At 40.0% G+C, this 13,215-nt stretch overlaps 2 protein-coding genes across 9 annotated transcripts in view; one reads left to right on the top strand and one right to left on the bottom strand.

The window, feature by feature from the left end:
• The window catches only part of Invs (inversin), a 173,435-nt gene extending 169,732 nt beyond the window's left edge, over window positions 1-3,703 (top strand). For 5 of the 6 annotated variants that reach the window (XM_027403113.2, XM_027403115.2, XM_027403116.2 and 2 more), the window contains one exon: window positions 1,778-3,703. In XM_027403113.2, the coding sequence (XP_027258914.1) occupies window positions 1,778-1,881 (104 nt within the window). In that variant the 3' untranslated portion in view covers window positions 1,882-3,703. The remainder of the gene's footprint in view (window positions 1-1,777) is intronic. The other variant, XM_027403114.2, reaches the window with a different exon arrangement.
• Window positions 2,874-13,215, bottom strand: part of Tex10 (testis expressed 10) — a 41,864-nt gene continuing 31,522 nt past the window's right edge. For all 3 annotated transcript variants that reach the window (XM_027403118.2, XM_027403119.2, XM_027403120.2), the window contains 4 exons: window positions 11,462-11,542; window positions 9,602-9,783; window positions 4,931-5,141; window positions 2,874-3,101 (listed from right to left, as the gene is read on the bottom strand). In XM_027403118.2, coding sequence (XP_027258919.1) covers window positions 2,988-3,101; window positions 4,931-5,141; window positions 9,602-9,783; window positions 11,462-11,542 — 588 coding nt within the window. In that variant the 3' untranslated portion in view covers window positions 2,874-2,987. The remainder of the gene's footprint in view (window positions 3,102-4,930; window positions 5,142-9,601; window positions 9,784-11,461; window positions 11,543-13,215) is intronic.

The raw sequence follows: 13,215 nt of genomic DNA, 5'->3' as shown, positions 1-13,215 counted from the left end.
ATTAAATACAAAGTAGGCAATCAGATCATTCTCCCCTCAAAGCCAGATTTACCACTAGATTTTTACCTTAAAAATGACGATGTTTGGCAGCATAGAGGTTCTTGGAGACAAGATTGAGTAAATGCATTCAAAGAAACACTCAATTCTTTTTAATGGCTTCATGTAACAAGCAATATGTTTGTCTTGTAAATTTCTGACATGTTTGAAATCAAAAAAGCACAATCGCTGTCTGTCTCCAGATTTGGAGCAACACAGGTTGTTAGGCCCAACCACACCCACATTAAGCACAAAACAATAAGGCCAGTCAGATAGGTGCTAAAGTTTAACTGGTCTATTCATGTTTAACAGAAAACATGACCACAAATCTTGTCAATGAATTGAACTTGCATAGAAGGCCCTAACATGGAATCAGACAGTTGACTATAAAGGAAAGCATTAACTTTACTGAGTTGTTGTTAGTTTGCTCTTTGCTTTAAGAATTCAGTGGCACTGAGGATTTTCTGATTTTGCTCAGAGTGCTATTCAATTTAAGATTGCTTAGTAGTGTATAGTTTAGGTAGGTTCCCTCCTAAGGCTTTACACATAGAAACACAGAAAGCGATGGCAATCCCGAGACACAGCCTCTCTGATTATTGCTGTGTGCATGAAACCCAAAAGTACTCTGGTTTCAGCAACCTTCCACACCTACACTGTCACTCACACCATTTCAGCCTAGCTCTGTGCTGACACACAGCCACCTGTGCCGATCTCCTTAAAGCACTCCCCACTAGCAAGAGGGATGACCATGGCTTGTGTGGTTACTGGTAATGGAGGGGAAGTAGATGACAACTCACTTCATGATAAGTTACAGTGTCCATGTTCCAAAAGCAGTAATTTGAAATAGGAAAAACTAACCTATGTTCCTTTTCCCAAACTGCCCACATTTTTTTTTAATAATTTAACTTTATGTGCTTTGGTGTGAAGGTATCAGACCCCCCCCCCCCTGGAACTGGTGTTTCAGACAGTTATGAGCTGCCATGTGGGTGCTGGAATTGAACCCAGGTCCTCTGGAAGAGCAGCCACTGCTCTTAACTGCTGAGCCATCTCTCCAACCCCAACTGCCCCCATTTTATACTTACTTTTATCTTCCACATGAAGTTATGAGTAAATCACAGAAACATCTTCAGCAAGGTATTCCTGCCTGATATTTTTGCGGCCTGTCATTTGTTATAGTATATAAAACTAATGTTTTCTGTTGCATCCTAATGTTACTCCAAGGTCTAGGGCTCAAGACATTGATTATGAAAGCCAAGCATAGAGTCTGTAATTTCAGCTATTAGGAGATTGAGGCAGGAGGGTTATGAGTTCAAAGGTAGCCTAGGCTACATACTGAGCATCTCAAAGGAAAAAGAAAAGTCTGAGATTCCTATCTGTCATCCCTTCAAACTCTTCAAACAAACCAACCTATTTTTTTCCTGGTAGATTTACAAAGTATGTGGCACAAGAATTCAAAATGTATGTAAATGACATGTGTGCTATGTGAGAGGCATGCAGAGGATTGGCTATTAGCATGTCCCGCCCACTCAAGATCTAGCTTCCACTTAGAACCCATCCAGTTCCGGCTTTAATGAGATCCCTACATTAGTGAGGTGAGGAAGAACTAGTGGTCTGCATCTAGGCTCATCACCACCTTCCCTGGCTCCAGGGTTAGCCCCATCCCAAATCCTTTTTCCTTTAGCACAAAGAACACCTTTCTTCATGAAGATCAATACTATAAATATCCATTTGCTTTTAACAGTGAACAGTTTGCAGTCTATACATCTTGACAACAGTGGAAGATCAAAGAAGTTTTCTTACAACCTGCAACCAGCCAGTCAATCAAAGAACAAGCCCAAGCTTTGACCCTGGGGAAAGGCAGAACCAGTGTGGAGTTCTGCACTCTATCAGCTGTCTCTCACTCATGAGAAAGCTTCACTGTCTGTAGCTAAAGCCTTACTATAAGGAATATGAGGTAGAACTCAGACGATGTTCCAGTGTTTCCTCCCGGTGCACAGTCAAAGGACCGGAGCAGACTTTGCTTGTGTGGACTGCCTAGCTGTGTGCTTCACCTCAGTCAGTGTGGCTGGAAATGAGAACCAACACTACCTGAACAAAGGAACTTTGGGTTGGTATTCCTGACAGTTAACTGGCACCAGCCTTGTTTTTTCACTCTAGAGAACCTCAGTGAGATGGGAAACCCGTGCTACCCCAGCCACCTTCAACTTTACTTTTAGAGACTTCCCAGAAGACTGAAAGTACACTGTTGATCCCTTAGTTCTGTTTCCAAATTGACCCTGGAAAGCTACAAGATGCAGCCTTGTGCCCACTCACTCTCTCTGACTGGGGATAATATCACAGCATCAAGAAACCAGTAGGACAGGGCTCACAACACAGTGAGCCAAAGCAGGTCTCTCATCCACTTGGCATCTTCTGACCAACTTGCTGAACTAAGCAGTTTTCCCGGAGTGCCATTTCTTCTGGGGAAGTAACCACCTTCTGGCTCTCTAAGAGCAATTGGCTTAAATAAAGTCTAAGTGACAAGAGGCACAATCAACAGCAGGCCACTCCTGTGCTAACAGTAAAGCACATGAAGCAGTGTTTACCTCATTGAATTACCTTGATGTTTAGTTTAGAAAATTATATTCAGAATTATAAAAATAGGTTTACCTAGATGTGATCACAGAGATTCAGCTAATTTGTTGATAAGTGAATGAAGGCACCATAGATTTCTATATGTACTGTGAACATCTAGCTCTTACGAAATTCAAAATGTGCTAGTCTAGACAAACAATGTGATAGCACTGAGAACTCTTAGGCCTTATTTTCCCACTTCAGTACAAAGGTAGCTCATGAACAACTTTTTTCAAAGTTTAGCTTTAATGACAAACATCTTTTACATCATCAGTCTTTCTTCAAAATAAAATGGCTGTGCATGAACAATTTCAAACAGGAGGTACCACGGTGCTTCTTCAATACAATGCATTCAATATACTAGGTCCCTGGGGATGGCCACTGATGTACACGCTGAAGCAGTAATGTAAGTCTGTAAGCCACTGCTCCTGAACACTACCACTCTTCAAAGTCTGCAAAGAAAAAGAAAAGGTAATTTAAATTGAGAACAGTACTACATGAACACATTTTTCATGGCCTATGTAGAAGTATCCTTCCCACCGGACAGTGCTGGTACAAGCCTTTAATCCCAACACCTGGGAGGCAGAAGGATCTCAGTGAGTTTGAGGCTAGCCCTGTGTACAGAGCAAGTTCCAGGACAGGCAGGATGTATGGGGGTGCATGCACATGCACGCAACGCACACACACACACACCCTCCTCCAGAGAAACCAGAGGAAGTCATCTTAAAATAGAAAGCTATCAACTACTGGGTGTTGCTACAGCTGATGAAAATTCCTCTTTATGTCCTTATAGGTTCAAATTATGAAATGGCTCCCACCAGCTCAGATGTTTGAATAATTGGTCCCCACCTAGTATTGCTGTTTTGGAAGCTAAGAACTTGTACGTACTCTGAGCCTACTTATGGTCCAAGCTCCCTACTTTCTGACCCACTAAGTTGTAAACCCCTCCTAGCAAACTCCCACTGCCAGAGATGCATCCCAGCCACAGTGCGTATTCCACAATAATAGACGATGCCCTCTTAAACTGTCAAATAAAGTCTTTTCTTTTAAATTAGATCTGTTATTTGGTCAGTGTGACAAGAGAAACAGTATGTGTCCTTAAGTGTAATGAGTTCTTACTGAATCTGTTCCCTCCTGGACATGCTGGAGACTAATATAAATTTTTATGGCCAACCATCCCTACCCTTATCCCTTCCCCTTGGCATTAGTTTTCATGTTTTTTTTTTTTTTTTCCTCACTAATGTCAACAGATTAGTCCTATCAACAGATTAGTCCTACAGAGCCAACTAACAATCTTTTTCTCTCTCTTTTATGGAAGTGGGCTGATTCTCTAATCCAAGTTACTGACTTTTCTTCCCTTCTACTATTCTGAATTCTCTCACTGCCATTCTCCACTGTTTGTACAAAGACTTAGAAAAGTCAAAGCAACTACCTACTAGCATGCTTATAAAAGCTCCATGACACTGAAGTACAACTACACTTCAATGAATAAACCCTAAGTCACCTATGCACGATATCCCTTTCACTCCCTAAGCCAAAATACTAAGGGCGTCCTTTAGAACAAAACATCCTCCCAAGAGCCAGACGCAGTCTTCCACTTTCTCCTTTTCCTTCTATCACTGTCCTTTTCTCTCTGGTACTGGCCAAAGCCTGGATGTGCTCTCCTCACATGCTATGCCTTCTCACTCATTCTGACACTTTATCATAGCTTATCCCCCTTCTGCCATGTGTGCCTCAAGGCTGAAGCTGCCAGCTTTCTCAGACCCTTAACTAAACGGCATGACTTTCTTTCTCTTCTTCTGCAGAGCTGCCAAGATTTACAGCTTGCCTACACAGCTGTTTTCCTCTCAAACTTTAATGAAATTGTCCCTGAGCTTTAGAAAACTTTTTTTCTTAATGATACTAAACATTTAGACAACACTTATTAAATATCAGGTACATTAAACAGGAATATTCTCATTTAACAGTCACCAAAACCTGCATTAATCGTACCTTAACAGAGAAAAACACACCTGACTATAGATAAATTGAGAAGAATTGCCATCATAATTACTCCCTAAAATAGTTACTCATCCCCATCCCCCCCCCCCCCCCCCCGCTTCTTGAGTTTCTTAAGACTATAGTTTTAAAAGACTGGTTCTGAATCAGAGACAAGGAAGGTGCTGGTGAACTCCAAGAGTCAGCTGGTACACAGGAACCTCACTCTCTCAAAGCACCCCTTGGGCCCCCCCCCAAGCCTACCACCTATTAAGGACAAAGCCCTGGGCCCTGTGCTGCCTACCGTAATGTTCTTAATGATCTGCTGCACGAGGATGGCGTTGGTCAGCATGTGCGTCCTCAAAGGAACGTGCTGAAGCAGCAGGCGGAGCAACTGGCCCACAACAGGCAGTTCTTCAGGAGAAGCTCGGCTCACTCGAAGACTCTGCAGCATCAACCTGAGGACTCGAGGCAGGAGAGCCAGAATGGAAACACAAACGCCCCATAGCTTGTCCCTATAACAATAGAAAGAAAAATGAGTCCGTGAGCCAATACACAAGAGAAAATGTCCTTTCCACGTTACCCAAAACTGAAAAGGACTTCCAAGAAACACAATGTTCCCAGCATGATCTGACAGTTCAATGCCTATAATTCTAGCTTTTAGGAGCTGAGCAGAAATGTCACTGAGTTTGAGTCCAGCCTAGGCTATATAATGAGTTCAAGGATAGCCTGGACTACAGAGATCTTATCTCAATAAAAAACACTAACAAACAAGCTTCATATTAAATACCACAAACTCCAACTTGTAAGAATTGGGTTTCATCAGAACTAAGTAAGAAAAAGCAACTAAGAGTTAGCTGCTAGAAAGTCTGGTAAGCAGCATATTCCTGGGCTTAAAACCAGACACCCTAGAAGCCACGGTGATCTTATATAGCACAGAACTTGCCAGAAAACAAAGATCTACACATGTACAATCATTGCCTAACACTGGATACTACTCAATCACCACACAGTGGAGAAGACATCTGAAGACTACTGTACCCAAATAAGAAAAGAAATACATACAGCAAACCTTAAGCCTGAGACTTGGCTCCAGGGTCTGGTCAGTATCACAGAACAAAGGGCTGATTTTCAGAGAAAAAAATGTTCACCAAAACCCCAAATAGACTTCAGAGAATAACCAATAATGGGACCATCCCCACAACATTGGGTCACAAAAGGTGAGACATGGTCATGTCTAGTCCTCAAACATCGTTCTCTTGATATATTCATAGAGCAGGAGCTAAAAAGGCTTATGATAAATACGATCTATGAGTGTACTTAAATGACACAATATCCATCTGGATGGTGAGTATGGGGACTTTGGGGAGCAAGTGAAATCTTGAGTGAATGAATATGTATAGTTTGGGCACTGCCATATCTAGAACCACAATGCCTCAGTTCCATGGGACTGGCAAAGCCTTCCCCAGGTGTGGCTCAGAGGGATGATAAAGCCTTCCTTGGGTAGAATGCAAATGCTGACAGTATAAACAGAAAATGTTCACTGTAGCTCCTCCCCCATTCCCTTCTCCCAAAGATGTTTATGGCCTGTGGACTCCTCCCCTACAATTTTACCTAAACCCCTCTCTTACTCATCTGTATGCAAACCCCTGCCTACCCTGTTCAACTGTATACAATAAACATGCCGAGCTTACAGGGTGGTGCAGCTTCTCCATCTGAGAATTGGCCTACCAGATCCCAGCTTTTCTCTACATGTGCCTGTGGTTCTTCAGTCCCCTCATTGCCCTGGTTTAGGTCAATCCCTGGAGCTGTGCAACAGGGACTGCTAAAGGCTCCAACCTTCCTAGCTCTTTGACTATGAGCAAGCCCCTGGACTTCACTTAAAGGACCTGCATGTGAGATACACATTGAATCCATTTTAAACCAACAAGGTCTTTAAGTGGCCCTCTTACTGACACAGAAGCAGATGTGGACAGCCATATACAAGAAAAATTTCAGGCTCTTGAACAGCTTAATAAGGCAAAGGCATAAAGACTATAAAAATTCAGGTGAAGAGAAAGGAGGAAGCTGCTTTGGTTCTAGATAGATTTTCTTAATACCTAGCCCTTGGGTCATTTGACAGTGTGGCTGCATTCTGAGAAAGGTATTATTAGATGATTTCATCGTGTGAACTCCATAGTACACAGCTTCCTAATATATCAAGAGATACAGTAAGCACAAGATATGAAGTATTAGGTATTATACATAAATATACATGCTATATTTTAACATTCTATTTGGCTTTAAAGTTTATGTGTCACTATGCCCTAAAATTCACTAAGCCATGCTGGCCTCAAACTTGTAGCAATCTTACCCCTGCCTAACAGTGCTGGGATTATAGTTATGCACCCCATGCCTGGCTGAACAACTAGCAGCACCAACACAAACATGAATAACAAGTACAATATTCCGATGACTACAAAGCCACTGTGTAATGCTCATCTTTCAGTTCCATTACAGTCTTCTGTTTAACAGTCCTCACTGGCTGAGGCATTTCTAGCACATGACTGCTCACTTCATACTTGTTAGCTTAAGTGAATTTAAAATCACTTTCAGTGTCTCAACAAATGCTTCAAACCCTAGGTGTGGGAGGCAAGGAATCTGAACCAGACTCCATATATAAATAAGGTGGGAAACAAGAAAAAGGAAAATGTGAACTAACTATCCTGCAAGGAGGTAGGTGACTATAAACTCCAAAAAATACATACTAAGAAAAGTAGACAACCCAAGACACAGAATTTTCTCAGTCCTATAAAAGCCAATCTTCAGAGTTCCTCTTACTCTCCATGTAAGAAAAATTTTCTTCCCCAGAAGGAAAGACAATTGATGAACTGACAGGAACTTATCAGCAACCACAAGCCAAGAATGTCAAAACAGAAGAAAAACAAACAAGGAAAACCTGGCCAAGTAAATGCTCAATGAGAGGGTTAACTCAAAAAAATTAGACACTTAGCTATGGTAAAACAAATCCCGATTTACAACACAACAGTTTTTTAAAGAGAAAACAAAGACTTACACTTCTATCTACAAACCCAATGATTAGGTCAGCAGCATATTTTCATTAATAAAAAGTACCAAGTAAACAAAAGAACAGCATCTTCAGGGCTCAGTGGCACATTGTGATATAAACCTGGTCAAGCCTGACCTTTGGGCTAACATCTGTGATATCAAAGATCTCTGTGAGTCTGAGACCAGCCTGGTCTATACAGCCAGTTCCAGGCCAGGAGGGCACAAAGACAGACTTCTAAAACCAAACAAAGAGGCGCTTTTAAAAGGGAAAACAAGAGTTACATACTTTGTCCAGTCTAGTCACATAAAGTCAAAGATGTTCTTTTATTTAAAAGCTCCAAAGGTCTTATACCTCAAGTGACAGAAAATAACAAATAGCAGTATAAAATCTTAAGTGGAGATGTTATAAAACCTTAGATAATATCAAAAATGTAAAATAAGTACAAATAGTATAATGGACAAGCTCTGACATATTCATAGAATACAATATTATGGACCAAAGTAACTGCACAGCAGGCCAACCCCAGACCACAGCCTGTATTTGTAAGCCATGTTCTATTGGAAACAGCTACATTCATTTATTTGTATTTTCTACTGCTGCTTTCACAATATACAGAAGTGTTGAATACCTATGGCAGACAGCTTATAGTCCTGAAAACTTGAACTGTTTACTGTCTAACCCATTAAGGAACTTTGCTGATCTTTGCCTTGGTACAGATAAATATAAGTGAGTAAAATAGAACTAAATGAATCAACACAAAGGAATCACAGATAATACTGATGCCAAAAACAAAAAGAGCAGGATCATCCTTACCAAGTTCACAAATATGAAAAACAGAAATAATACTGTTGACAAATATACACAGAACCATCTACTTAAAAAGTCAGAATACCAATCAACACTAAAGTGACGAGATATAAGAACTCCAGTGTGTGTTGTGTGCTGGTGGTGTGGGTCTATACATATATCCAGGACATGGATGGCTCAGTTTGTAATTACTGTTTTAAGCCATGAAATTTATACAGCCAGCATGCATGCTACATTTTTAGGACATTTAAAAGGCTCAAAATAAAAAATAGTAAGAAAAAAAAAAAAAAGACAAAGAAAACAGAGGGCACAGAACAAGATGGTGTGTGCCTGTAGTGGAACTTCTTCAAGATTCTGAGATTGAGGTATACAAGACACCCCCCCAAAATAAATAAATAAATAAATAAATGATAGTGAAGCAAACCAACAACAACCATAAAAAAAACAATAAAGTTCAAAGAAAGACTAGAAAATGCACATATCAAAAGAAAATGCCATATCCAAACATTAACAGCAGGCAAAGAATATAATTTTTACTTTTTCCTATTTGCTCACCTGTCAGTTTCTTCACCTAATTCAACATGTACACCAATTAAATAAAATTAAAACATTTCCAAACTACCTGTAAGTTCTAGCTTAAATATCACATAGGAGTAAAAATACAAAACACACCACTAGCATTTTAGAACACTTCTTAAATACAAGAATTTATAATTGTACTCTGGCTGGCTCTAATGAAGCCTTAAAAAAAAAAAAAAAAAAAAAAAAAACACAAACATTTGTATTAACAGTTCACAGTCTTTAGAGTAGCTTTTTTTTTTTTTTTTTTTTTGCTTTGGTAGACCTATAATAGTGTTCATAAAAGAAAGCTATTGGGAAACTTTGTAATACCATCTGACTTTTCAAATTTGTAGCTTAATGAAAAATTAAAAGAACCTTAGAATTCTTGCTACAACATTAAAAAGATTCATGAAAGAACACAGAAAAGGCTACCAAAGCTTATATAAGCCTGCAGGAATGGATTTACATTAGCTCTAAAATCTAATTCTCCTTCACTCTTGTTTAGGGAGACGAGAAACAGAGGGAAAAGATTAAAGTTGAGAAAATAATAAACATTACCTCTTTTTCAGATGTTCTGCTTCCCCTTTCTCTAGAGTCAGCAGAAAATAAAGAAGGCTGTAGCAACAAGAAGCCAGGAATGGCAGGAGAGACTCACTAACTACACATGTATGATCCAGGAGCTTACACATCACTCCAAATATACAGCCAGCTGTGCTGTCAGGAATTACAGTCAGCCCAACCTGAGTGGAGAAAAGAGAGATTAATTACCTCTTCACAATGAAGCAATGGGGGGTGGAAGGGAGTATCAGTGGTACTTCAGATTAGTTTTCAAGTAACTCAGCTACTTGCAGCACTTTGAGCCTCATTTTTCCTCAGAGAATTTAATTCCCAAATAAAATGACTTTGCATGAAGAAATACCTTTTTGTGTATATGGTGCAAGGGAAACCAGGGCTCAGTAATTCACACATGCAAGCAGGCATTCTACCGTACAGCCACAGGCTGAGGAACACCACTGATATAATCCATGCACTTCTTCCCTTTCATGGAGGAAGCATCTACAAATTTCAAACACTGCAATTCCTATCACTGGTCAGAAATAAGATTATTTAAAGGAATGCCTCATATATTTCATCCAAAGAAAATCTCAATACTAACAATCACACAATTATTTTAAAGGCTATTCAAACTAGAAGACTTCAGTGGTTCCTACCTTCTACTCTAGGTAATCAATGTAACCCTTCTTCTGACCTTACTTAGCCATTTAAACACAAATAAGGAGAATGCATCTATAGAAATCAGTAAAAGATATTATATTAACATTCAACTGCTCACTGAAAAGAAACCTGGAGGCCAGATAAGGTTCATTAAGGTATGCCCATTCATCTAGACCACAGGGGCACACTCTCAGTAAGGCTGAATACATTTAGTTAACTGTGCAAACAGAGATCAGGAAACTTCTGAGTAATCATTAGGAACCTCCTCCAAAGGGCAATCTGAAAAATGGAAACCAAGACTATCTAGAATGTTTACCCTTCCCCACAACAGTGGGCACAGGAAAACAAACCTCTGGAATTGCTGACAGAGAAGAAAAAAAAAGTAGGCATCTTGGACAGAAAGAGAACAAGAGCTGGAAGTCTGACAGCAAGGAAAGAAGGGCACTTGGAATAGTACAATCTCTTTCAATTCAAGAAATTTCATTCTAAAAGAGGAAGAAGGCTATGAACGTAACTATAAGATTAACCAAAGAAGTGAATCCTCAGAAAAATACATTTTAAGAGGCCTTCCTTGTAAGTAAAACATACTTTAAAAATCCCAAAGCCAGGGCTGGAGAGATGGCTCAGAGTTTAAGAGCACCCGAATTTAATTCCCAGCAACCACATGGTGGCTCACAACCATCTATAATAAGATCTGGTGCCCTCTTTTGGCCTGCAGACATACATGCAGGCAGAACACTGTACACATAATGAATAAATCTTTTTAAAAAAAAATCCCAAAGTCAAAATGTAATGGTCAGAGGAAGTTAAAAGCCCCCATGAAGACTTACCAATGTGAGTTAATGCCAATGGCTAAAAGACAAGTCAGTCTCAAAACTGAGCCCACTGCTTCCAATGACAAAGCCTTGAGATATCCCTACTTTGAATCACAAACCATCTGTCTACCATATCCCAAACACATTCACGGACAGTAAGTCAGAGTGACTGGGAGTTTAAGGTCCCTCATTTCACGAATATAGAAAACAAGGTCTTAGTTAAAGAATGCACCCCACTCTCCACTCACCATCTCCAGTCACATACTTAATTAGTAGCAGCCAGCAAAAGTTCTTACCACATCATCCGTGAGAGGCCAGGTAAAATGTGTTTTACTTAAAAAAAAAAAACAAAAAACAAAAAACAAACCACAAAACTAAGGATATTTACCAAATGCTTACTGATGGCACTTTGCATGATATCAAAGCTCTGGCTTCGGGCAGGAATAACCAATAAACTGTGACAAACTGCCTGTCAGAAAAGGAGAAAAATAGTAACTGCATGATGGCATTTAAAACAAAAGGCATTATGGCATTAAAACGAAAGGTTAAACAATTTTTTTGGGGTGGGGTTGGGTTTTTTTTTTTTTTTTCGAGACAAGGTTTCTCTGTAGCTTTGGAGCCTGGCTGGGAACTGACTCTGTAGACCAGGCTGGCTCAAAATCCCAGAGATACACCTGCCTCTGCCTCCTGAGTGGTGGGACTAAAGATATGCGCCACCATTGACTGGCTAAACACAACTCTTTTTTTCCAGATTTTTTTTATGTGAATTAGAAACAAGATTGTTTTACATGAGGAACCCCAGTTCCCTCTCCCTCCCGTCCTCCCCTACCACCTTCCCCCCAACTTAAACCCTATCCCTTTCTGCTCCCCCGGATGGTGAGGCCTTCCATAGGGAAGGCCTAACTTTTTAAAAACCAACTTTACATATTAACAGCAAACAGGTAACAAAAGCTTGACTTTGAAGATGTAAATGTCAAGATCAAACAACTGAGTCCTGACACACAGGCTCACTTTCCAAGCATTACATCTACTAAGTATCTACAGAAACTTTCACACCTTTCAAATAGCTAAGAAAGATGGAGACTGGATTTCTATCAATTGCTATAACAGAAAGGCCCAAAGGACATGGCCAAAGGATTGACAAAAGCCTTCTGGTCACTTGGTAGAAAATGTATACCAATAAGATTGAATATCCTTTCTCCAAATTGCTTGAGGCAGTGTTTTTAACATTAGGAATTTTCTGGGTTTCAGACTGTCATAAACTTTACCAATTAAGTATCTATAATCCCAAAGTCTGCAATCTTCAGATTGCAGACCCCCAAACTTGCCAACATTGTCATGTTGAGACTTATTGACAAATTTCTGAGCATTTTGGCTTTCCATTGTGAATTAGGGATAGTGGTGGTGATTCTTAAACCTAACAGTAGCTTGCCATTCCACAAAGGTAAAAGGAGGAGAAATCTAACAGAAAATTGAATCTCTAACATTTAGAATTCGAACACATGGAGGCCAAGATTAAAACTATTAAGTATAGCCAAAACCTGTATCTAGTTATATTTTTTTTATTTGAATTAGAAACAAGATTGTTTTACATGAGGAACCCCAGTTCCCTCTCCCTCCCGTCCTCCCCTACCACCTTCCCCCCAACTTAAACCCTATCCCTTTCTGCTCCCCCTGGATGGAGCAGAAATGGCAAAGTTAAAATAGGCTCTGAAGTTTTATGTGTATGTTTGTTTTGTTTTTAAGAATTTTGCAATTGTTTTCCGCATGTATGTTTCATTTGAGGCAGTCATGATGCTCCTCAGAAGGAAGTTAGATTTTCTAATACCTGGAAGTAAACAGTAAAATTTTAAGTTCCTTTAGTCACAGGCTCATCTGTGTTAAGAGTATCTGAGAGAATAAAAAAAAGCAATTTGGTATATCAATTTTCTTATTCAAACCTAGGGGCCTTTCTGTTCTAAAAGGTTCAACAGAATCACACTAAACAATGTTCTAAACCAGTAGCTCCAAGCCAAGTGGTGGTGGCGCACGCCTTTAATCCCAGCACTTGGGAGGAAGAGGCAGGTGAATCTCTGTGAGTTCGAGACCAACCTGGTCTACAAGAGCGAGTTCCAGGACAGCCTCCAAAGCCACAGAAAAACC

This window comes from Cricetulus griseus, chromosome 2, assembly GCF_003668045.3.
Source record: "Cricetulus griseus strain 17A/GY chromosome 2, alternate assembly CriGri-PICRH-1.0, whole genome shotgun sequence".
NCBI lineage: Eukaryota > Metazoa > Chordata > Mammalia > Rodentia > Cricetidae > Cricetulus > Cricetulus griseus.
This window is presented reverse-complemented; position numbering and strand designations above follow the sequence as displayed.